The following is a 26,821-nucleotide window of genomic DNA, read 5'->3' on the forward strand; positions in this document are numbered from 1 at the left end:
ATTCATATACCTATTAAGGTCTTGTCTTGAAAATTATCTGAAGTGTTCCCAAGACTACATCTGATGCAAGATACACACTGTAGAACTGTTTTTAGCTGCAGCCTTACCCTCATCAAGGAACTGTTTGTTCTTAAGTCTATATTTCATAAAAACTTTTCTAAATTAGTGACAGTATATACCACTTTAGATCACATATGTAGATTTAGAAGTGCTGCTGACAAACTCTTAAAGCTTATCATAAAAAAACCAGTAATGGGAACATAACATTCCAATTTACGTTATGTTTAACTACTTCATTTTCTTTTAAGACTGTTAAAGAAAAGCAGATGTTAAATGTATTTTTTATGACACAGGAAACTAAGATTCTGAATGAACACACAGAAAACACATGAACTTAAAAGAAGAATGGGGGGAAAAAACTAAAACCAAATAAAACTATGCAAAAGCAATGTATAAAAATAGCTGTATCAAATAGAAGACTGAGACAAGTTTTTAAAACTGGCTCCACACACACAGAAAGGACAGTGTATGTAAAGGCTTAGCCCAGGGCAAGACCTCAGTGTGTTTAAGGTTTCAGTCTCAAAACAAGAAACAGAGTGAAGCAGATGAGGTGGAAGAGAAGAAAAAGAAAAAGGAATGATGATGGTCTTTGGAGTATGTGGTATAATTGTGCACTCTGTACAGGTGTATATTGATGTTTATAACTTGACCACCTCTGAGCAAGTCCAACCCACTTCTTAAGGTTCTGTTTAAAAATGGAAAGCATGTGCATGTATATGTAATAACCCTTAACTTTTTTCCTTCATTCACTTAAAGAAGTCTAAACCACTGGTATTGTCAGAGAAATTCTTATATTTCCATCTCCTTTAAACAGGGAAGAAATCTTACTGGTGTAAGAATTTGTCACAGGAGATGAGAAAAGGCAGCTGCTGTGTTCTCTCAAGTACTGACTACACATCTTGTGGCTACTCACGCCACTTCTCTTCGTACCTTTGTTTTCATTCTTTTGAGAATCTTAGGAGTAGGCACTGAACTTGGCCAAGTGAGACATCAGCTGCTACGTAATAAAGAGGTTTAGCTAAATTTATTAAGAAAACTTTATATCCTTAACCTGCCTTGCAGTTACACATCTAGAAAAAAAGCATAACCATAACCATTAAGCTTATGGTTAAGTTTCATTCCTCAATAGCAGTGATAAATCCCAAAGCAAAGGCTAAAACTGTTGAGCATCCTTACTGAAACAACACACCAGTAATTACTGATAGGAAAGTGCACAATCTTCATGTGATGTCTTCACTGCGTATAATGTTTAATCAGCTTGCTAGTCCTTTTCACCTTATTACTGCACACAAATATTGAAAGGCTTTGACAACTGTGTTACTCAACTACCAGCCTGTAAGGTGGAACTTTGCACTACCACATCTCCATACATCCGACAGCTACCCTCAAAATGGAACCAGTACTTAGATGAGAATAATATATCTGAAAACAGCTGTCCAAGGCTTAAAGACTGATATGCTTACAGGCAGAGAAAAAAAATATGTCAAGAATGCCTACTGACAGCCACTTCCATTTTCTCATCTCAGTTGTCTATCATTGAAAAACATTTTTGGCAAATGCAACGTTCTCCACATCCATGAGCAAAGCAATCCTATCTTTGGTTAGGAAGACAGCCCCTATCCAACATGCAATATTCTGTAGAGAACAATTAAATTGGACTGGACTACAGTGAGTGTTGTGCTCCTTGATGTAATGACTAGAAAAACTCCAACTAGACCAGAAAACAATAGAATTGCTCCTGCAGAGGCAATTCATTTAAAGCCATTAATCCTGCTCCGCTGTCTGAAATGGCTTCCCATAGAATATAAAAAGATTCAGTCTTGGTCTTTATTTTCAGAGCCCTTCCTAGCCTGAATTGAAGCAGGATATCTGAAAAGTCACCTAAACAGTAACATAAAGAGTCAAATTCTTGTCCACAGTCAAACTATGCAGTGCAAGCTCACATGCCTGGGTGACAACTTTTTTTAGACTAAGCCATAACCATGAACTGAACTCTTCAGAAACCAAGGCCTATCTGCCCAAACGAGTTTCTCTCGCATGTATGGTTTTTGTCCTTAAGCAGAGGATGAACATGGTACAATCCACTCAATGGCATTTCATGTACTACTGCAAGTCACTCGAATACCACAAAAAAGTGAAATACATCTAAAATCCTGAAGCAAACTGTAGCATCTACACTATGACATCATCTCAATGCTTTGTGAAGTTTATACCCGGTTGGTATAAACTTCCAGAGCTACCCTGACTTGTGCAGAATATCTGCTCCTACGCTTAAAATGTTCAAAGTTTTCCAGCACTTCTCATTGTTCTTTAACCATTCCTTGTGGACTGAAAGACAAGATTTGGAGTTACGACATAATTGAATGTGATTAAAAATAGCAACTCCATTACTTTGGAAGTCTACTGTGCTGTAAGACTTGGTCACAAATCAGAAGGCTTTCACTGTTTAAAGCATCCACTCTGCAGCAAAATATGCAACTGGCAACCCTTTGACAACGCTTTTATAGCCAGTTCTCAAATAAAACACACAGTAAATTTTGATTTTAAATAAACTCCCTTGCCACTACACAAATACATCAGTTCCTACAGATGCTTGTGAATTTTTACTATAGCAGAATAATAAAAATATTAATATTTCTTACCAAGGCCAATAATGGCTTTTGTCTGTACTTCTTCATCTGAATGCTTTGTAAAATACATCAGCAGTTCAAGTACTTTATCCTTAATGTTAACCTGAGCAAATTTAAACAAAAATAATAGCTATTTGAAGATGAAACAGATGTTTTTATCTCTTACAAAAAGCATAAATATCAAAAAGAAAAGGAGAAACACAATCTTACTGCATGGTCTTTGCAACCCATGTATTTAAAACAAAATCTGTATTGTATATGCATTGTGAAAAAATACATAGCTTTGAGGGACTAGGAATCATGTGCTTTCAAATTAAACTGCATCTAAGACACGGAGAGAAACACAAGTTATTTTACCTTACTGTTGCCCTTAAAATCTTCCTGATCAAAATCAAAATGCCGACACAGTGCTCCAACAGTGAAAAGTGATCTAAGGAGTGCTGGTTTATTGGCAGTAAGAATTGTACTGTTGGGATCTTCTTGGTGTTGACTTTTTAATTTTGAAAGTGCACCTACAGTAAGATAAAAGTTTTGATCACAGTGTTTAATCATGGTGTATCCCTAAGATAAGACTTGTAGCCAAAACTGAAAATTAACATGCTGTGATTTTACTTACCATAGTATCTATTAAAACAGGCCCACACAAATTTATAGTTCTGTGTGACCTTGTTCACAACAGCCCCAAGACAGCTCACACAATGCTGAACAACCTAGGAGCAAGAAAGATCAAATGAATTATATATTTACAAGTTAGAACTGAGATTTTTGTGAAGTTATGTAAGAAAAAGCTGTGCTGAATGAAAACTAATGTTCTAATGGATGTAATTCCATCTCCTAGACTGCTCTGAAAACCTGCTCAAACCTTGTGAAAATACAGCAACACATATTCAAAGTGCAGGAAACTAAGTACACTGATTTTGCATGGCTCAATAGTTATCTTCCTAACAAAGACAGATTTTCTTTAAATCAAAACCATGTATTTCATAATGCGAAATGGAATCAACTGAATAATAGCAATTAAAACTTACTGTCATGCCATATTTGATGATGAGCTTCATGAGGTCTTCCTCAATAGTGGCAAGAAAGGTCTCACTTGGGTGCTCCATTAGTGGCACCACAAGCTCTAAGATCTTTGCAACATTGCAGATCACCATGAAATCATTCTGGGTCTGAAACAATAGTATTTATAGTGTTTAACATTTCTGGCCCTGTTATGTATAAGCTGAGTATTATAAATATGCACTGATAGCCAAAAACCCCGACTCCTGTAAGATATTTGGGAATATGCTACAAGAGTATTTATATAGTTTACATCTGCTATTAAGCTACATATTATTATGAAAGCTTGTTCTGTATTCTACAGAACTAATGGAAAAAAAAAAAATCTGTACAAGCAGAATTTCACCTCTCATCAAGGCTTTGACAGACCTGAAAATTTCTGGTCCTACAATAAATCTAGGAACTGTTCCTGACACATGTACACTACAAAACACACACCTGGAAACAGATGTCAGCAACAAAATGAAGTTGTGCCATGACTCAATGTGCCTTAACCAAAATAGGCAATAATGCACACAAATGTAGAAATTACAATTACATTTATTACTGGTTTGCATTATTATAAATGTGTATGTATTCTAAGTGAGGAATCTATGGAAAATATTTATCTATTAAAGATACATCCTGCTAGAAATTGACTTTTTCTGAGAAATCAAGCTCACTAATCAGGATAGGATAGTTCTCAAATGCTACTATCAAGCTATTTAACATACTCAAGCTGACAGTGGTAACTCTGCAATTCATCTCAACCTGTATAAGTAAGAAACTAATGCAGCCCACTAAAGGGGTTGCAGCAAGTAAATAATCAGATAACTCTTTCCTATACCTCTTGATCAGAAGCAGCTCTAAAAGTCTGTTGTAAATGTGTTTAGAGAAAGCTCCGGGGCTGAACCTGCAAAATGCCAGGCTATACCTACATTCTAAACAAATAGTTTCTCTCAATCCTGCCCTGGGTATCTGACCTAGTGTAATGGATTGATGCTACCCACCCACACTTCTCCTTAAGCCATGGCTGCATGATCCTACCCTGCTCCTTCTGGCAGGATCAGAAGTTCATCACAACCTTCACTAAGTCAGCTGTGCTAATTAAAATAACAGAAAGCACCGCAATGTTTCAGATGAGGGCAGCCATTTTACCAGAGTCTGGAGAGATTCAGCATTATAGCTCTCTACCATTTTTGTGAGCTAAACTGTCTTACAGGGAATACAAAACCACTAGAGCTAGGGAAGTGAGAGGTGAAGTACAGAAGAGGACATTTCCCTTCTGATATATTTGCTATATTTAGATCACTATCTTATTGAACCATACCTTAAATCTAAACATTCATATATTAAATACTATTGTATTTTAAATATTTTTAAATATAATTAAATAGATTTTAAATATAATAATTAAATATATTTAAAATAATTAAATATTGACTATTGTATTTTAAGGCTGTGACTACAAACCAAAGCAATTTTATGAAATTAAGTCACAACTGGTGGAAAACTGCATCTTACTCCACAAGGGAAAGATGCAGCACAAGTTTCAGTTTCATTTGCCTGCAAAATGTGAAGGTAGAGGGTGAAGAATAGCACCTTAGAAGCTACACAGACCGTCAAAAGGACATAGTAGCTTCAGAAGCTATGACTGCCATGAAGTGAAGAGTTTCAGTTGTTCTTTTCCTACCTTCAATTTCATCAAGTATACAAGACAGCCATTCATTTCCATACTGAATTATTTGGGGAAAAGAACTCTGATTTTCTCTACTTACACTACATTTAGTGGTCAGGTATGGCTGCATGGTCATGGCATGTTTGACCATTAGCTGGGGCCTGATTTTGCTGAATAAGAACAAAGTGGTTATGCAAGCAACCAAGCGACCAGAATTCACACCTTTGTTGTCAGAATCTGCAAAAGATTAAAAAATACAAGAGTCCAAGTCACGTCTGGGCAACGAAAAACACATGTCTTAAACATAGTTTGAATATCTCTTTTGTTAAACCTCTTTCAAGATCAATACAGGATATTCTTATTTAGAGATGAGAACACATTAATATTTATATGTGATCAGAAAACATGAGAAAAAAATAAGCAAAAATGCTTCAAAGACATCACTAGTTTTTAAACTACTTACTGTACACAGAATACTGGCACAGCCAAGGATTCCTATTATAACTGTGGAACATACTAACCTTAATAGAAGCTGCAATGTTTGCTTTGGTTTCATGAACTAAAAGTTTGAACAAGGTATTTTAAAACTAGTTCTGTTATTGTGGCTAGCTAGTGAAAATTAGGGAAGCTTTATTATTATATACTGCTCAAAAGTTCATAATGAACTTAAAAGCAAAAATTCATTACCATGAGTTTTGTAACAGGAACTCTGTAACATCAACGTGTCATGATATTAATTTGAAGAACCACTGTTACAATATCATATAAAAATCAAAGTAGTTTAGCTCCTGAGTAGTAAATATTACCTGATAATGATTCCTCATATTTAAGAATATGCTCAACCAAATTGTCAACAAGTTGAGTACAGGCTTTCTTCACAGGTTTATATGAGGCATCCTCTTCTGACTTCAACAGCTGTAGCAGATGAAATAGAAAATGATTTAGTATTAAGGATGCATTCATTTACACTGAATACATGCTGGTTTTATAACAATCACTACAGATACACAAGGATTTTACACTACAAAAGTATTTATTGAATGTCTCCACAGAAGTTACATGGTGAAGAAAAAATTAAGGGAAGTAAAAATTCAAACCAAAATTCAACAGAAGTAAAGAAAAATTAACTGCAATAAAAACCCCAGAAAGGTTCAGTGATTTTTGCATTGGGATGAAAACTAACTTTCTGTTTAATGAAATAATGCAGAAACCAGTAATGTAGTCAATACTTCCCAGTGGTAACTAATAGCACTTAGAACACTTTAAAAACGCCTAGGTTAAAAAAAAAAAAAAAGCAAGTGGAAAAGGAATGCTGGTTTTAACACTAAGCAAAAATATCAAACGAAGATGAAACAGATTTATGAACATTTTAATCAGTTAGCCTTCTTCCTTCCGTATGACTCTGGGTACAGAAATTTGTGCCCATGAAGATCCTTTAATATTTAAGAAGAATTGAGACCATACTACAGCCTTTTCTTCAGTGCATTAGAAGGCTCTAGTTTACTTGGCACTCCAAGCTAAAGTAGAATTAAAAGGATTTTTTTGCTTGAAAATTAATCATGGACAGGAGAAGGATAATACAGGTTAAGAGATATAAAGAAAGCATTCTCAATTCTTAGAAAAATCAGAGTAAAGTATAATGTAGAAGTAATCTATACTCTGAAGAATCACTGCTTCTATAAACTGTGTAACACCTATACTGGATATATATGAAAATACACTTATCTAGCATTTCTAAAAATCTACATTACACTAGATGCCTCATTTCAGAATTAAGTATCTTAGCTGTGCACTTTATGTGCACACTCATTGAAGAGACTATGAAATTAAAAACAAACAAAACCTCTCCAAAAACCAAGAAGTGAAATATTTGAAAAGACATTATATGGAAAGACAGAAACTAATGTCAGAGACAAAGAAAACTGCACCAATGAAGATTAAAAAAAAGATCAGATGTTTAAAGGGCATGAATTGAATTTGTCTACTGTAAAGGATTGCTCTTGTAGTCCCCCTTGTTGCAGTACTAAAAGAAATGTTAAAATTCTAACAATGATTGTATCAACATTCAAAATTAATTACTTACATTTTGAAGAAGCTGCTCAAACCAGTCATACCCTGTATCTCTACAAGCTGCAACCTAGAAGTATTTTTGAGAATAAACTAGTTAATAAAAAAAGCATCTGAAGAACAATTACTTTAACACAGATGCCATCTTAAAAGACCAGTAAACATGCATGAATACATTTTCATATGCATTCAGTATAATGATTTTGTATCTTTGGAGATCAGAAACTGTCTTCTGCATTTCAAAAATATTTATTACCATTTAAGTGGCTCCAGAATTTGTATTCCATACAATACAATGCCTACACATTTTACTGGGGATTGCTGGCTCTAACGTAAGCCAGATTTTGTTTCTGTAGAACATTCTGCACAGATTAAAGCAAAAATACAAGCCTGAAATATTAAAAATTAACATGCCTGTATGCTATGTGTGTATATGTATGTATGTATGCTGTGTATGTATATACATATTTTTATATAAACAAACCAAGCCTTCACTGGTATCATGTGTCAGGGACAGCTCACAGGTGCTCCAAAGTAGAATTGGCAGATTGGCAAGAGAACCGAGTAAACTGAAGTAAAATTGACTAAATTCTCAGTCTGGAAAAATGCACACTAGACTACTATTGTGCAAAATTACTCAAAAGCAATATTTTATGAGAAAAGCAGTATTTTGTGAAAAACAGCTTATTAACCCTTCAAAATAAATGTTATCCATTATTTAAGGAAAATTTCTTTTAAGAGACAACTTTTTAGTTAGGCTTAACTATATGCTGCTACTAGCAAATCCTGGAAAAAGTTAAATATAATAGAAATTTGTGTGTCTTCACTGAAGAAATATTTTATACAAGCCGAATATAGTGTTGTCCCAGTTATCATTGCCAGCAGATTAGTGAGAATTTACAGTATTCTACAGCCTGTTCCATCAGATTAATAATTCTGGAATATATTCAATGCCAGGAGATACAAAAAGAAAGTAATCTGACAATTAGATTACTGTATCCTAAAAAATCTACAGACAGTATTTTGAAGATTTTAAAGACATAATCAAATTTTGCACAGAACTTAACTCAGATTTGTTTAACATACCACATCAGTGATGTTTAGTATTTTCCTTGTCATTGCTTCTTTGTCATGGTGTGGAGTTGGAGTAAACCAGAGCTTCTGGAATGTCTCATTTACTAATTTCTGAAGGAAAAAAAATATTATCAGAAATAAACAATCTTCTCTCCATTCTGTTGCAAAACCTGTGACAAGGTGGGAAAGAAAGAGAAGCCAAGTCTCTCGACACAAACCTAGGAAGTACATTGCCTTCCGATGTTTTTGGATGAAGGAAAAAGTGGAATAGAATGGAAGTGAACAAAATTATTCCCAAGTTACTTATAAGGCATATGGTTTTAAGAAGTCTCCTCATTCATAGAAACATAAAAAACATATCGAAGATAATGCCTCATTTTTTCTGATGTCAGAAAGGCAGGGGGAAGGAGGAGAGACAAGTCATCCTCCTTTCCCAGCAGCACTAACTGCTGTTCATTTACTTCTTGATTAACGGTCTTCTCAGAAAGCCATTTTGCATTAATGTATCTCACATGATAAAAATACAAGTTGCAGATTTCAAATCCTACTGGAAGTGTGACACAAAATTACTACAGGTGTCTTCTTAATTACCCAACAATTTTTAAATTATTTTGCCAAATCAAACAAAAACATCATTGTCATTTTTATGATTTAACACATAATATTCTGCATATACATTGCACAAAGAATGGAGTATGATCACTAAGTAACATTTTAGGAGGATAATTCACAGAATCACTCAGGTTGGAAAAGACCCTTGGGATCATGGAGTTCAACCATCAGCCCTACTCTACAAGTTCTCCCCTAACTGATTCACTGAAAATTCAGAATTAATGCAAAATTAGCACAGATGAATACTTCATATTTTTTATATGCAGAACTTAAAAATCTACATATATTAACATCAAGTAGTTAATTTTGACTTAAAGTTTATTTTGTTAGCAGAAGGAAGTTTTATATGCTAATGTTACTTGTTAGAAAAGTATCAGAGATAACACTTGCAAGAAGAAAAAAACTCATTAATAACTTAAAATTTGATTGTCATCAAGAACTTCAAGAAAACAGAAGAGGAAAAAAAAGTCAGACAGTGTATTTTAGAAAACTAAGTTATCCACTCAAAAATTAAAAGTAAGTCATAAATATTATACAGAAGCAATGCAACACTTGTGGGTTTGTTGGTTGTTTTTTTTTTTGGCAAAATATAGAAACACCAAAATAACAGTTATTAAAATCCTTAAGGATATGTTTCATTCTACCTTAATGCCTTCTTCATCATTGACTCTCCGAATCATTTTCACACACATCTCTGTAATTTTGGGAAATGTCGGTTGTTCGATGCAGATATCCCTAAGTATTTTTATGACTCTCTTTCTGACACTGATACCAGTATCCTGTGAAGAGAAAAGCATTACACTCTTGAAAACAATCAGAAATATGAATTAATTTACGTATTACATTAATTACTATTTGAAGATTGCCCTGTGTGATTTGAAAAATTTGTTTAGAAGTCAGCTAAACTATTCTGGAGTCCATTTATACAAAAGGCCAGTATAACTTGTACCACTCTATTTGCAACAATTCTAAAGGTTTGAGTCCCCAGAATACTAAAACATTTCCTCCATCAATACTCTCCCCATCTAAGAGCTCATGATATTGCAAATATGTAACTCCACTTCTTAATTCAAGAGCTGACAAGCTGGATGTGATGATGCTTTAGCTACTTTGTTGGAAAACATGATTCTTTGTAGATCTGGACCATAATACTTCAAGCCTTTGGATAAAGCTTATGGATAACATATGTACAGCAATCTCTTCCATTTTCCTAGGCTTTGTGTAAGGAAATGGATGAGGAGCTTCACTTCCTATTACCTTATTCAAAACCTGTTGAATTTGAATACCAGGATGAACTGCCTTATGCATGCTCACATGCACATGAAGCTACTTACCTCCCAAACCCTTCACAAACATGTTTTATCATGTAACTATGGGAAATGAGTAGTATTTGGCTAAAAAACTGACATGAATGCTGAGAGCTAGTGTTATCTTACAGTTAAAATAACATTGTATTTTATCTGAATGCCCAGACAAAAACCATTTTGTATAAAACCTCTAATAATAAGCCTTTTAAAACACTAGAAATAGCATAGAAAAGCAAAGTAGTTTTATCCTTTTCTTCTTTTGTATTACAAATGGCATCTTTAGATTACTGTGTCGTAATTTCTTCATCTCCCACACTACTGAACTGCCCGTATCTGACTCCAGAGATGTGGCAAAATTCCTCGTTCTACCCTGTTTGTGCCTTAAGAATGGCATCTAAAGGAATACAATCCTCGCTGTGATGCAGTACAACTCTATATATGTTTACCTTTTGATGTAACAAAGCCTCACTGGAAACAAGTGATGTGTTTTACAAGGTTGGTCTTGAAAGCATGATGGTCCCCATGAGACAGTAAGATAGAATTTACTCTTGGGATCACCATTCCATATTATTAAACATATAAAAACTCCATTAAAAACAAATTTTCCAGTGCCACTTATTTTGTCATAAATATCACAAGTCAGCATACCAATATTCTTTCAATCAGCATGTCATAATACTGCTCAGCTAGCTGAGGACGACATAGCACAAATCGGCCAAGCAGCTCCACAGCTGCTTCTCGTACACTAGTGGAGTTATCCATTAACCGTCCATGAACACCCCGCTGCATATCCAGCTAGAGAGAAAAATATGAAACACAAATTCAAAATAAGAAATTAAGATTTATTTTAAGCATGACAGAAGAATGTATGTGCAAGACGGGTATTTCCTTCTTTACCCTGGCTAGAATACTGGGGTCTACAGCAACAACCTCAGACAAACACTTCATGGCTTTTGTTCGAACAGCAATTGCATTTTCACCAAGTACACGCAGAATCTAATAAGAGAACAAAAACAAAGATTCAATTGCTTTGAGAAGGTAGCAAATAATGTTTAACAGGCAAAAGTGCAGCAGAATAACATGCAAACTAGTTAACTGAAATAAGAATATCTAAAATAGAATATAAGACTATCTAAAAATTAAAAAAAGAGAAAATAATATATAAAACCTGAATGTATCTTCTCAGACAGTAAAAAGGTGCATGCAAGTGATGTTCCGATGCGCCAATAGCTGAGCATGGGTATTTACTAGGATTTGCTACATCTCTAAAACTGGTCCAGACAGGATTTACACAGGGTCTGTATGTTCACTTTAAGTCTCTTCATTTTAAACTCTACATTTGTCATTCAGTTGTGGCTTTCACCATGGTTCTTTTAACAGGAGAGTTGGATTTGGACACTATAATTTTAAGAATTGCTCCGTATATGGCTCAATATAAGTAATGCAACCTAAGCTAGTACTGGAGTTCAAATATGTCACCATGCCAACATGTTAGTACTCTTCTCCCAGAAAAAGCAAAGGAACAACACTAGTCAAACAACAGCTTCCAAAGTGACAGCAACATGCACTGCAAGCAATTGACCAGGCTGGCTCGTATTTTCAAAATAAATTAAGCTCAATTTCATGAGTTAATATCACCAAATGAGCATGCATCTTACAGAAACTGTAAAAATTATTTCAATACTTTGTAATTATCCTCTTCCTACATACATCTCATTAGAATGATTTTGCTATACACATACATGGACAAAGTAATGTATGTACAGTACGACATACAAAACACCATGCAAGAAAAAGAAACGTAAGTGATTATTATGCCATCGATACAGAATACGAAAGCACATGGTGTTATCACAGCCTGTTAAATACCTGTGCTCAACAATGAACAGATAGGGCACATTACAGCAAAAGGTTTGGAATCAGAAACCAACTGTTTTTCACTGCACTAAGACTTCTGGCACAGTTTACCTGTGTCAAATAAATATCGAAGCTCTGGGCAAACGGCCTCATAGAGGCCAAGTAGCGAACAATCAAACATGCATCTTCATAGTCCACAGTATCAGAATTCATCCTGCAACAAATCCATGTATTAATCAGGACATGTTTTATAAAAAAAATATTAAAACATCAAATGCATGCCTAATAAAGAAATAAATGGTATGGAAACATACTTCAGAAGTGTCATGAACTGAGACGGAGCTGTTTTAATGATGCTGCGAAGGAACTTTTTGCGACTTTCTGCTCTATGCATGATTTGTCCTGTGGTCTCAACGTCTTTTGCATGATGAGTTCCTTCAGATGAATCCTCATCCTTCTGAGATTTAATTGCTTTCTCTGTCTCCATAGTTGTATCACGGAACCACTGAGCTACATAAAACTTCCGAGAAAACTAGAGAAATACAGTAGGATGCACAGAAATCAAAGATATAGAAAAGGAAAATTAACAGATTTATGAGATAAGTGAATCTAATGCATCAACAATAATTTTGAAAATATAATCAACAGTATGTTATAGTGACAATTTAATTTAAGCACTAATATGCATAACCAAAAATCATTTTAGTCAGGACACATTACTAAAATTTCTATATACACTTTGCATCAAAAAGCTGAAATTTACCACTAGTGATGCATCAATTTCTGTGTTCTCATCCAGATAATCTAGCAAAGCCTTTTGCAGCTGTTGAATTTCATCTTCTCCTCCTGAAACCTGTCAGAAGTAGAAAGATAGTTAGAATATTGCACAGTGGTAATTATAATCTGAAAATCTGCATGTCCACATATAAAATAAACTGAAATCAGATATTTTGATAGTTGCAGAACATTAACAATTTTTTAACCAATTCCTTATGAACTGCATAGATGGATACAGATTAGACTGTGGCTCTAAAGTCTAGAAAAGATTAACAGCAGAATAAGACTGGTTTTAAAACAGGCTGATTAATTTTCATTCTGTGATCTTGTGTGAAGACCCTTTGTCTCAAGGGAAAAGAAAAGGACTGAATTCATACATAACAGACTGACACAAAGTTTAACCTATAAAAGTCACTGTTAGCTGTTTCAACAATATTAAATACCAAAACAGTGACTTTTCTGGTGAACAGAGGATAAAAGGCAAAAAAGTAAAATAAAAAGAAATATGAAACAGACAACAGTAAAAAGGTACGGGAAACAAAGAAATAAAAACAACTTATCCCTTTGTAAAATGATTTGGTATAACTGTTTTCAGGGATGAAGCACCCATACAGAGACAGTGCAGCAAGTGTGCAGTTGAGGAAGGAACTTAAAAAGGTTTTTCCCAAACACCTATGAGCTCCAGCACTGAAGAATCATGCTCTCTGATATCCAGCTAAGTTTCTATTGGTTAAAAAGCTTGAGAACAAACACACATTTTATAAAAAGTGTCACCTACTACATAAAGCCTATCAGTAATATTAATTTTCCTGTGAAGAGCTTTTAAGATGGAAAAAAAAGCATTATGTATGACGTAATCTGAAAACTACTGATGGAGATCTGTAGTATCTAAATATACCAGATTAGTAGTATCTAAACTGTACGAATGTTAAAAACAATGCATTTTTTCTGAGAGGCTATTTAATAGGGAATATTTATTTTTCCTGTATGTACGTAAGGCACATGAAGGACAGGGAGGTGGTTTGAGACAGCCAGCATGGCTTCACCAAGGGCAAGTCCTGCCTAACCAACCTCATGGCCTTCTCTGATGGGGTGACTGCATCAATGGACAAGGGAAGAGCTATGGATGTCACCTGTCTGAACTTCTGTAAGGCCTTGATGTGATTCCCCACAACATCCTTCTTCCTAAACTGGGGAGAAATGGACTGGATGGTGAATGAAGAACTGGCTGGATGGTCACATACAAACTGTAGTGGTCAACGGCTTAATGTTGACTCCCACAGGGGTCTGTACTGGGAGCAGTACTGCTTAGTATCTTCATCAGTGACAGAGACAGTGGGTGGAATGGAGCACACCCTCAGCAGATTTGCGGACAATACCAAGCTGAGTGGTGTGGTTGACACACTTGAGGGAACAGATGCCATCCAGAGGAAACTGGACAAGCTCAAGAAGTGAACCCATGTGAACCTCATGAAGTTCATCAAGGCCAAATGCAAGGTCCTGCACATGGGTTGGGGCAAGACCCAGTTTCAATACCAGCTGGGGGATGAAGGAGTAGAGAGCAGCCCTGCAGAGAAGGACCTGGGGATCTTGTTGGATGAAAAGCTGGACATGAGCCAGCAATGTGCACTCAGCCCAGAAAGCCAACCGCATCCTGGGCTGCATCAAGAGAAGTTGTCCTTGTTCAGCCAGGATAAAGTTTTCCCCAGCAGAGAGAGAGGGGGAAAGGATCTCCAGCCGGGTTATTCATACCATGCTGACGTCAGGTCCAGGGGCGGGACCCTTTTCCTTGCTCTTTGGCAAGTTCGGGAGGGAATTTTGCTTTCCGTAGACCAGCCAGCGGTATTTCTCTGTATATCGTTTGTCTTGTTCACTGTTATTGCTGTTTATTGTTGTTACCATTGATACTGTTGTTATTCAGATTGTTCTATCACTCTGTTGTATTAAATTTCTTGTTATTTTAGCCGGGGTCTGTGTTTGACTTCCAGCCCGACCGGCATGGGTGGGGGAGGGGCAACAGCCACGTGCTCTTTCATCCTGGCAAGGATTAAAACTTGCACAGAAGTGTGGCCAGCTGGTCAAGGGAGGTGATTCTGCCCCTCTACCCCTCTCTGGTGAGATCCCACCTGGAGTACTGTGTTCAGCTCTGGAGTCCTCAGCTCAGGAAAGACATGGACCTGTTGGTGCAGATCCAGATGAGGGCCATGAAGATGATCAGAGGGCTGGAACACCTCTCTTATGAAGACAGGCTGAGAGTTGGGGTTGCTCAGCCTGGAGAAGAAAAGGTTGTGGGGAACCTTATTGTGGCCTTTCAATATTTAAAGGGGGCTTATAAGAAAGATGGGGACAGACTTTTTCATACGGCCTGTAGTGACAGGACAAGGGGTAATGGGTTTAAACTACAAGACGGTAGATTTAGACTAGATATAAGGAAGAGGGTTTTTTTTAAACTATGAGAGTGGTGAGACACTGGAACAGGCTGCCTGGAGAGGTAGATGCCCCATCTGCAGAAAGCAGGAAAGAAAAATATCTTACACCTATAGAGGTGTAAGTTTATTTCTCAATGGAAACAGTAATTTAAGTTTCTGATGACAACAGCTAAGTACGTCTAACAATGGATCTTCTTATTTTCTTGACATTTTAACAGCAAAGTGAAGCTTAGCTGTCACGCACATATTTCCAATTATTTATTTGTTCCTATGTTACAAATAATTTACAATCAACACACTGTCTACCCTGACTGATGGTACTGTGTAGTACACAACTTCCATAACGCATGGATGTTAGTGTCTACCATCACTGATGTTAAGCTTCCTGAGTAAGTGAAAAAAATGCTTTAAGCACTTAAGCTCACAGAAATTTTATTTTCTTCAGATGACAATGTCTAGTTACTGACTGATCCTGTAAAAACTCCAAAACAAATAGAAAAATTCAGGTCACAACCCAGGTATGTAACTTTTCAGAATAACTTTCAATACTACTGTAAGTTCTGGAGATAAGAGAAAATAATTTTTCTAAAGTATTTCCCTACAAAGTCTAATGTAGAATTGTCAGGAGCACTGCCAACAGAGGAGAATTATACCCCCTTAGCACATAGAAGTATAAATTATATCAAGCCACGGACAAAGATTTGACACTACTTGTAGAATAGTCTGATCAACAAAAGTTATGGGAAGTATCAATATCATAAAGGAGTGGATGAATTTTGAATGCCTGTAAAGTTCTTTTTCAACATAAATCTGTAACATTATTAAGTACATGTAATAGGTCTGCAGTCTTCTGAAAGGGAGATGAAGTTGATATGACTACTTCAGATTATGCTGAGAACTGTCAGTAGTTCAGACAGAAGTGTAAGAATGTGCAAGTCCACATTTTTAAAAGGACACATAAGATTTGAGATTTTCTCATTATACTATGTACTGTATGGAGCCAATATGCATACATTTCTTTGGTAATTGTTGCCACCCTTGCAGATCTAGAGAAGCATTAGCAGAAATGCAAATATGCACTCCCTAATGGAAAATAAATTCAAGTCCATATCATGTAAAAACTAACTTTACAGGCCTAACAGTTTAACTCTCTAATATATGAGTGCCAGAAGCTCAGTTACCACTTTGCAATAGCAAATACACATACATACATATTTTTAAGGCCTCTTAAGATAGACTGTAACTGCTGCTCCATTATTTTCTATGTATTGTCACAAGAAAACTGGCCTAACCACTGTAATTAACCACTTCATGTAATCACTGCTACAGACATGGTGCAAGAAGACATGAGCTAACAAATGTGATGCTTATGAACTGAGTATATTTGATTCAGAAATTTGAACAAGGAAGATGTAGGGGGAGGCGCTCGGAAGATCTCGCGATGTACGGGAAAAACAGGAGGCACATGAAAAGATCTCGTGATGCACGGAAAGTACAGGGAACTAAAGATCTCGCGATGTACAGAAAGGGGTATATAAAGCAATTGCGCAGTTAATAAATCGAACAGATAGCATCCACCATATTGGTGTTTGTGCTTTCTTTCACGCGGAGGTTAACCTCCTGCAAGGGTTAGCTGTGATCTGAACGCCGCATTCCTGTGGCTTAGCAGATGGAAAAAGACAGCTAATGCCTTACCACAACAGGAAGACTGATTCTACACAACACTAGTTTTCAAACATCTTTAAAATTTTCAAGTATTGGAACGGATACATCTCAATCCAACTGGTATGGGATCTTTCACACACCTGTTTGAGGATTCTGGCTATAGACCCTTGATCCATTTTGCTAGTAACTGCATCCTTCCTCAGTCTTGCAGCTACAGTTCCAAGATAGTCAAGTGATGCAACTCTCAATGCCATTTCTGTAGATTTGTTACTGAACTGGTGAACCTAAGGAAAACAGAATAAACTGTTAAAAACAAATATTTATGCAACTGAGATTCTTCTCACAAGAAGATCTTAGTCTTATTAAAAATTCAGTGTAACTTTCATGCTGCATAAAAGTATGTAATTTACTATTACATCACAGATACACTACTTTATATTACTGTTTCTTCCTTTGTTGGGTCCCTCTGTCTACAAATATGGTTGTTAGACTCTTTTAAAATACATTTTTTCATAAAATTAACCAGGGCAATTAGTACAGAAGCTATTGTTTGCAATAGCATCACAACACAACTTCATGTAAGTATAAAGAAAGCTACCTTTTATCAGGAATAGAACCCTAAAATCTTTATCCAAGAAACAGCTCAAATCACTGCATTAATTGCAGTGTAATTAATTATAATACTGAAGAACAACTGTCTAACATGCTGGTTTTGACAAAGAGAGAGTTCATTTTCTTCATAGTAGTTAGTATGAGGCTATGTTTTGGATTTCTGCTGGAAACAGCCTTGGTAACACGGAGGTGTTTTTGTTGCTGCTGAGCAGTGCTTACACCGAGCCAAGGCCTTTTCTGCTTTTCATGCCATCTCACCAGCAACTAGGCTGGGATGCACAAGAAGCTGGGAGGGACAGAGCTAGGACAGCTAACCCCAACTGACCAAAGGGATACTCCATACCATGTGACAACACCATCAACATTGGAAGCTGGGGTAAGAAGGAAGAGGGGACATTTGAAGTAATTAGGTTTGTCTTCCCAAGTAACCGTTATGCATGATCAAACCCTGCTTTCCTGGAGAAGGTTGAATACTTGACCACCAATGACAAGTAATGAATTAATTTCTTGTTTTGCTTTGCTTTTGTGTGCAGCTTTGCTTTATCTGTTAACTGTCTTGAATCTCAATCCACGAGTTTTCTCACTTCGACTCTTCTGATTCTCTCCCCCTCCCCATTGGGGCAGGGAGCGAGCAAGTGGCTCTGTGGTGCTTAGTTGCCATCTAGGGTTAAACTACGAGCGTCCTTTTTGGCACCTAACATGAGGCTCAAAAGGCTGGGGATAAGGACAGGTTTGACTGGAATGTGCTAGATTGAACTTATAGCTGTTATTTCTGTTTAGCTATTAACTGGCAGGCTCCTGTGCTTGCCATAAGGCTTACTTACCTTAATGTATATTAGAGTCTAGTGCTCATTAGTGGTTGCTTTTTTCTTTTGCTGCTCGCTGTGCTGCCAATCACTTTACTCTGCTGTGCCTGGGAGCATTCTGATAACAGCAATGGTGATGTGCCTGAGCTGGCAGATGGCCAGACATTGCTGCTGTTCCTGTGTTGCTGTACTGGAGAGGCTGGAACTCCAGTGTGAACTCAAGTCAAAGGGGCTGTGTCCTGTGGATAAGTCCACATGGGAGCAGGACACCCCAAAGGGTCTGTGGCCGTGGATAAGTCCATGCCAGAGCAGGCGTATCTCAAAGCATTTGTGGCTGTGGGTATGTCTGTGCCACAGCAGATATAGCTCTGATGGGACTGTGGCCCAAGAAGTCCTTGCTGGAGAAGGTACAAGCATCTGCAGCTGTGGATAAGTCCATGCTGCAGCAAGCACACCCTGAAGCATCAGTGGTTGTGCATGAGGTCATGCTGGAGCACCTTAAAGCATGTGGCCATGGATAAGCCCACAACAGAGCAGGTACCCCTGGAGGGACTGGCTGTGGGTGAGGCCAGGCTGGAGCAGATTCACTTTTGAAGGGACTGTGGCTGTAGGTAAGGCCATGCTGAAGCAGGTATATCTCTGAAGGGATTGTGGCCCATGGATAAGGCCATGCTGGAAGGGGTGCACCTCAGAGAGACTGTGACTGTGGCTAAGCCTATGCTGCAGCAGGTACACCCCTGGAGAGACTGTGGCTCACAGGTTCCACTTGGAACAGGTGCACCCCTAAGGGACTGCAGGCTGTGGATAAGTCGAAGATGGAGCAGGGGCAAGGGGAGGAGTCCATTGCAATGTTAAACCCGATGACTTGGTCCAAAGACACCAGGGGTGGAAATTGTAATGGAAATACCTTTAAATTGTTGTCACCAATTATTTTAGTTGCATGTTATGGGAATTACTACAGTGGGAACCATCTAAACTAGTGGAGGATAAGCCTCACAAGAAGTAGTGCAAGCGCAGCAGTGTCCCAACTGGAGTTGGCTTTAGTGCACAATAACTCCACACAACACACCACCACTGGAGCCCAAAGTCATGGACTAAATGAGTTCAGTGGACATTTTACAGACATTTCACAAAGATGGTTCATAGACTAAGGGAATGACATCTATGTATGATATCCAAAGATGGGAAGGGTGGTGTTGGGTAATGAGGCTGTATCAGATAATGTGGGACCTGAGCATGACCTGAATGGTATGTAATAAGGGGTGGAGAATGTGCAGGTTTGGGATGGGATAGAGTTAATTTTCTTCACAGTAGCTCATATGGGTCTATGGTTTGGATCTGTGCTGGAAACAGCCTTGATAACATAGACATGTTTTTGTTACGGCTGAGCTGTGCTTACACAGTCAAGGACTTTTCTGCTCCTCACACCACCCCACCAGCAAGCAGGCTGGGGGTGCACAGGGTGTTGGAAGGGGTCAGAGCTGGGACAGTTGACCCTAATTGACCAAAGGGATATCCCACACCATATGTCATGCTCAGCATATAAAGCTGGGGGAAGAAAGGGGAATGTTTGGAGTGATGGCAATTGTCTTCCCAAGTAACTGTTAAACATGATGGAGCCCTGCTTTCCTGCAGATGGTGAACACCTGCCTGCTGATGGGAAGTACTGAATTAATTCCTTGTTTTGCTTGGCTTGTGCGCATGGTTTTGCTTTAGCTGTTACATTGCCTTTAATCTCAATCCACGAATTTTGTCACTTTTACTCTTCTAATTCTCTCCCTCATTCCATTGGGGCAGGGAGTGACCAAGTGGCTGTGTGGTGCTTAGTTGCTGGCTGGGGCTAAACCATGACAAACGTCAACAAAAATGTATTACATAATAGTGATACATATAAGAAAAACCTTAAATGCTGCATGTGTGTCAACAGTCAGAAAGCATTCCTGCAGTAGTTTCAGCTGAAATAAACAAGTCTCCATTGTAATAAGAAAGAAATTAATATAAAAGTTAAAAACAAGAATTCCTTACCAATAGCCTTCCTAATAAGCTAAGTAGCAACTCTGCAGCTGGCCATTCCGGTTTATTGACTGTCGAAAGAAGATCTTGGATGAAGTTCTCAAACAGTGGCCTGTAATCTTCTTCCCCTTGTTTACTGCCACACCTATTTAAAATAAAATGCATTCTGTAAGCAAATTTAAGAGCCACTCTAGGTATCTTTGTGATGTAAACAGAAGTAATGCTATGTTTAACCAGAAAACCAGTTTTATGCTATTCTAAAAAAGAATCTGAAATATTAACAGAAAATTTAAATTATTTCTCCATAAATGAATAAAACAGTTATCACTCCAAGTTGCACTGTAAGTAAAGCAGCTAATCTACCATAGTAGAATTTTGCTCCTAAGGTTTTTTTTATTTATTGCTTTGCATTAAAAGTCTGCATTAATTTGGATGGACAAAGTATGTAGAATTGTAAAGCTCAAGCTGGAGTGGGGTATTTAGGAAGTGTTGTGTCTATATTCCTTAAGTTCGGCCTGATTTACCTGACAGTGACAAGACATCTCAGTATTAAGCTCCACAAAGGTTAAAATCAGAATCTAAAAACCATCAAAAGATTAACATACCTGATAGTATTTCACTTGTATGTGGCATCCCTAGCTGTAATGATACCAGAAGTATGCAGAGAGATTGCTAGATGGTTATCAAATAGCCTTTCAGCTTAAGAGTATAAATTAACAGGATAAAAACCAAGCTTAGGACTTATTCTTAGAAACCCTTTGGTTATTCAGGTATATTATTTTTTTCTTCTTGTGTTGAACTACTGACATTCCTACCTTTAGCTAAATGAAAGTAATTTTTAGGGTTTTTTGTATCTTTTTCATTCTGGTTTCACTGCTTAAATATTTACTCAGCCTTCTCTTCCCAGGCTTCAGATGAGCAACAGACCCCTAATAAAAGGATCCTCCATGAACTATTAAACAGATTCTTAAATGTATAAAGAACTCTCTGCAGAATTTCCATTCCATGAAAATTTTTGTCCAGACAAGTAGCTCTCTTAGGTATAACAATAAAGTATATTGTTATAAGTAACTTTATGAGTAGGTATTTAGCCTTGTGAAGTGGTTAGGTTTATCTTAAGGTATGACACACTTTATTTGGAGTTGCTTTCATTAATACACTAAAGAATACAACGGTACTTACTTCTTCAAGAAAATAGAAAGGAAGTTTTGTGCTGTCCTCATGGCTGTTTCATATGAGTTAGTAATAAGCACATCCTGATCCACCTAAAAATAACAAGATATGTTTGTCTATTATTTTAGCCTACACAGGAATACAATTTCCAAATCACCATTTCTCATGCAGCAAATAAAACTACAATTATTAGAGCACCATAATAAAATATTATGCCAACAAACACACAAAGTCATTCCTCTACAAAGAAAAAAATACTACTTTAAAAGATATCTTACTTTCTTGTTTGATTCCTCCTCTGAGTTGGTATCTTTTTCTGCTGCTGGTAGGTGCACCACACACTGAATAAGCTGCAGAACTAGTGCTGTTACCATCTGGATATACATAGGTTCTCCATCAGTGTCACTGCTGTTTAACCTGTTAATAAGAAAAAACAGCATTAACACTAAAACTAAACAACAAAGACAAAATAAGTAGAAGGTTTTGGTGCTAAATAATCTTTCTAAAATTACTACCATAGCTAGAAATCTGTGTTCTAGACATTTATCTAGTCACTTGCATGTCTTACGCAGTGTAAGATTTATCTAAAAAAGGCAGTAAGTATTATCCTCAGGCAGAAGAGATGAACCAAAAGAGCCTACAGATGGGCTATCAGAATATGTGTGAAGTTCAGCACCTGAAAAAATCTATCAGAATATTTAATAAATCAAACACCTATTTGCTAAGGCACTTATTAATAGGCTTATTATGTACAATCCCATATCCATATCCAACACAACACAAAAAAATACCCCAAATTGTTGTCTTATTTTTTACTTATCTATTATTTAATGTATGTGAAATGTGCAGGACTTTTAAACAAGAGAAAATAATGATCACAGCCTGGACTGACTTCTACAAAAGTTACACCTACGGTAAACTGAGGTAGCAAAACAGACTATCAACTTCAGCATGCAAGTGTCTTTAAGTGTGTCAAAGTTAGTAAAACCAGTATGAATACACCATGTTTCTCCCATGATATAATCTGAGAAACAGTATGATGATTACTACCCATACATACATCAGTATCACCTAATGCTACCCTTAACAACATGAAGAGATGATAATCCCTGACATCATTCTCCCCAGATTATCAAAATACTAAGTGGGCACAAAATAGAGTGTAATCTTTATGAAGTTATCTTTGACAACTTTTACAGAGAAAAACTTTTGTGTAAGCTGTACCCTTCATGACCATAGCCACAGTTATTGAATGCCTCTCAATGGACTAGAGTTAGGACTCTGCAGATAAACAGTGCAGACATTTCAGCTTTCAGATATTGACTTCCTTCTAGTACAGGTCCTAATTCAATGAGTGTATCTACCACTTATGCTCCTATTCCTATCACCTTCCTACTCCACCTACTGCTAGATCTCTCTGATGTCTATAACCAGAACAATAGGAAATACTAGGAAAAGGCACTTATGTTAATATTAGGGTTACTGAATTCCATTTCAAAGTTTCAGTGTATATTCCTTTTCCTGGATCATACAAAATATTTAACTCATGATTTGTCTGTCTCTTGGGGCAAGACTATGCAAGCAGGGACAAAATCAACAACAGCCACCAATGTTTTAGAATCATTTGAAGTGTCCCAACCTCAATTTTAACTGAAATCCAACCCAGGCCAGATTCTCTCTCAGACAGAACCTGAACCTATAGGATTATTCTGAAGATGCACTGAAATCCAGCTGAAGTGCTTAAAAGACAGTTAAAGTAAACAGACTGTTTTTCTAAATGAAACTTATTCAAAGGGATATTAGATTGATTTCCTTCCTGAAAAGAGTGCTCTGAGTGTGTCCTCAAACGCAGAATTTTCATATTAAGTTTTGGCAACAAAGAAATTATGTAACTCCATACAAACAGAAACAAAGAATTTTCCAACAAAAAGCCTCTAACACTAACATCACACTCATTTACATCCTTAGTGCGACATATAATAACATTTAAATTATTTTTGTAAGCAGATACAAATATGATGGCATAAGAAACACTGAGTATTACAAGACATGTGTCAGGCAATTCTGCTCTCATTGTTTTGAAACATCAACCTCTAATGAAGTGCAGCCTGTGAAGTTGCAGGTTTTTAAAGTAGTTAATACTGAAGCCTAAAATCCTACATCTATAAAACTGTAAATGCTACTGTCTACAAGTTACTAATCTATGTCAGAAGTTACCTGAAGTTTCTCAAACTCCTCTTGCTAGTTGGTAGTCTTGCAAGGGAAGTGAAAATTTCTTCTAGTATTAACTGTCTATGTTTTTCATATCTGGAGAAAACCTAAAAAGTTACAGTATTGTTAGAAAATTATTTGTTGTTACATAAAACACTGCATGTTAAATATTATTTAAAATTATATACAGAACTTACACTTTAAATGTCATGTAAATAAATTACAATTAATGGATACCTGTTTTATAATTATTTTGTTTTTCCAAAGCAAGCATTTCTTTATAAAACACATTAAAACTTTTCAAACATAGATTTTTAAGAATCTTGAAATAACATAAATGTGTAATACGTCTTAAAAATACCTTATGTTTTAAAAGTTTCTGTCAGCGATAGAATACATTGCATAGGAAAATCAAACAGTGTAATACAATGCTAGGCTTTCAGACTCCAGTACAGAGCAAAACTCTGCAAACAGGTGTATGGTCATAGGGCACATGTGAGAAAAGTTTTACTTCATATCCTAAACTTTAATGTTAGACATTCTTTCAATTTACATGCTCAGGATTGTGGAGTTTGCTTCTCCTTTTGTTTAGACAGAATTCTTACAAAGGTGGAAAACTCCCACTTGATCAAGCACATCTGTGTCGTGCCACATATTTTATCTGCCCTGTCAATTTTTCACATAGCCACCTGTTCTAGGGAAAAGAATTTATTCTATTACATAGAAGTGTTCTACTAGTTCTATAACTTATTCCATTGCATGAATTTAAATCTTAACACAGGCAATAAGGAAAACCACATTGCTAAAATTTCTTAATGCAAGAGAGGACATGGAAGTGTTATGTTTTCACTTTAAGTGATATAACCAAAATTAAGAAGTTCCTTGCTTAAGGAGGATATTTCTTCCTATAGAATACTCTGCAAATAGGGGCAGCTCAGGTAGATTTAAGACTGTTGCTGGATTATGATACTAAACTGTAAAAACATGCAACAATAAAATTAGTTCTAAACTCCAGTTCATTACCAGAGAAACAACACAGCCTATTGTATATGCCCTAAAAACTCTCAAGTACAGGGATATGAATCTGCAAATTGAAAAGTACTTACTGCAGTCACTAATTTGATGGCACATAACTGTAGTTCACTGACATTTTCTACAAAGAAAGGTGTTATTCCCATAGATGATACCTAGCAATAGAAAGAAATTATTTTAAATATATTTGACTAACAAAGTGATATTTATGCAGTTTCACAAGTAGATTATGCATTCAGCAGATAAGGTATTCAACTAGATGTATTACTTCATTTTATTTACAAATAAAATTATTAAAGGATACCAGAGAACAAGTCCTATGAGAAGCAGCTGAGAGAACCGGGGTTGTTCAGCCTGGAGAAAAGGAGGCTCAGGAGAGACCTTACTGTTCTCTACAACTACCTGAAAGGTTGTAGTGAAGTGGGTGTCTGTCTTTTCTCACAGGTAACAAGCGATAGTACAAAAGCAAGTGGCCTCAAGTTGTACCAGTGGACGTTTAGGTTGGGTATTAGGGAAAATTTCTTCACTGAAATGTTTGCCAAGCACTGGAAAGAGATGCCCAGGGAACTGGTGGAGTCACCATCCCCTGAAGTATTTAACAGACTTGTAGGTGCTTAGGGACATGCTTTAGTGGTGGAGTTGCAGCATTAGGTTTATGGGTGACTCCATGATCTTAAAAGGTCTTTTCCACCCAAAATGATTCTATAACTTTATATTTGAATACTATCAGGTGAAACTCTTCTGAAATGTACAAAAAAAGCCATTAAAGATTTGAACATTAAATTATCTTCTTCTGCAGATTACTTGTTGCACAACAAACTAGTCACTCTGGCGTTAATAATTCAAAAGTTTGTACTGATTTCATACTTCACATCACTGAGACAACCATACTTCATATTCTCTCTGGGAAAAGAAAACCAAACATTTTCAGACAGTAATTCTTCTGAAAAAAACTTACCTGAAGAATAGTTGTATCAGTAAGAAGCTGTATCTCTAGCAACTCTGACAAGCTGCTGACAATGTCACAAACTTTGTTATACAACATCACTATGACTCTCTGCTTGTGGGTAGAACACTTGGCACGTTTTGCTTTTGAACTCAAAACACCACCTAGAAAATGAAAAATATCTTCATTAATTTTTTCAATATTTCAAATGAAATATTGAAAGATGATCTTCCTCAGAAAGTGTCCACAAAACACCTGCATGACTACAGCTTTATAAAAGCAATTGCTTACAAAAGAAAAACTATTTAGCTGGAAACCAGCTGGAAATCAAGAACTTCCCATTATATTAATTTTTCACAATTGCTCTAAATTCTGAATTCTGATTTTTAGAAAGGTTCTTGAAGGTGGATACCCACATCTAAAGGTATGCATATGACAGCAAAACACTAAATGCTAAACAGTTTTCATGGAAATAAATCATTATATACACAGAGATTATGACCATAAAATGACTGATTCCTACATGTAACTGCTATACACAGAAGCTGAACTTCAGACAAATATTTAAATACTTTTATCTAAATACTTTGGTTACACTGATGTTATTGCAGTAAACCAAGATGTTGTATAACTAAGTTATTCAGAGGACCTATTTCATTGCTTTTTACTTTACATTTCATCATCCTGAAAGTAACACAAAGCATTAATTCAGGATGTTTTTTGCGATAGGGATGAACTATAAGAGTTGCATACAAAAATCTTATTCCAGAAAGTCATACCACTTTCATCATTATACAGTAGATTATGTTTTTTTTATTTTGTAACATGGAAAGA

The 26,821-nt window shown here is 36.5% G+C and overlaps 1 protein-coding gene across 6 annotated transcripts in view; it reads right to left on the bottom strand.

Moving 5' to 3' along the window:
• The window catches only part of NIPBL (NIPBL, cohesin loading factor), a 158,535-nt gene that overhangs the window by 10,703 nt on the left and 121,011 nt on the right, over window positions 1-26,821 (bottom strand). For all 6 annotated transcript variants that reach the window (XM_026865324.1, XM_026865322.1, XM_026865321.1 and 3 more), the window contains 21 exons: window positions 26,000-26,151; window positions 25,116-25,196; window positions 24,016-24,116; window positions 22,077-22,215; window positions 21,808-21,890; window positions 20,638-20,770; window positions 17,335-17,478; window positions 13,087-13,176; window positions 12,638-12,855; window positions 12,435-12,537; window positions 11,364-11,462; window positions 11,115-11,261; window positions 9,804-9,938; window positions 8,560-8,658; window positions 7,490-7,543; window positions 6,213-6,321; window positions 5,507-5,643; window positions 3,719-3,859; window positions 3,307-3,400; window positions 3,048-3,202; window positions 2,703-2,793 (listed from right to left, as the gene is read on the bottom strand). In XM_026865324.1, the coding sequence (XP_026721125.1) occupies window positions 2,703-2,793; window positions 3,048-3,202; window positions 3,307-3,400; window positions 3,719-3,859; window positions 5,507-5,643; window positions 6,213-6,321; window positions 7,490-7,543; window positions 8,560-8,658; window positions 9,804-9,938; window positions 11,115-11,261; window positions 11,364-11,462; window positions 12,435-12,537; window positions 12,638-12,855; window positions 13,087-13,176; window positions 17,335-17,478; window positions 20,638-20,770; window positions 21,808-21,890; window positions 22,077-22,215; window positions 24,016-24,116; window positions 25,116-25,196; window positions 26,000-26,151 (2,505 nt within the window). The remainder of the gene's footprint in view (window positions 1-2,702; window positions 2,794-3,047; window positions 3,203-3,306; window positions 3,401-3,718; window positions 3,860-5,506; window positions 5,644-6,212; window positions 6,322-7,489; window positions 7,544-8,559; window positions 8,659-9,803; window positions 9,939-11,114; window positions 11,262-11,363; window positions 11,463-12,434; window positions 12,538-12,637; window positions 12,856-13,086; window positions 13,177-17,334; window positions 17,479-20,637; window positions 20,771-21,807; window positions 21,891-22,076; window positions 22,216-24,015; window positions 24,117-25,115; window positions 25,197-25,999; window positions 26,152-26,821) is intronic.

Source organism: Athene cunicularia (assembly GCF_003259725.1).
Source record: "Athene cunicularia isolate RWA chromosome Z unlocalized genomic scaffold, athCun1 chrZ_part1, whole genome shotgun sequence".
NCBI lineage: Eukaryota > Metazoa > Chordata > Aves > Strigiformes > Strigidae > Athene > Athene cunicularia.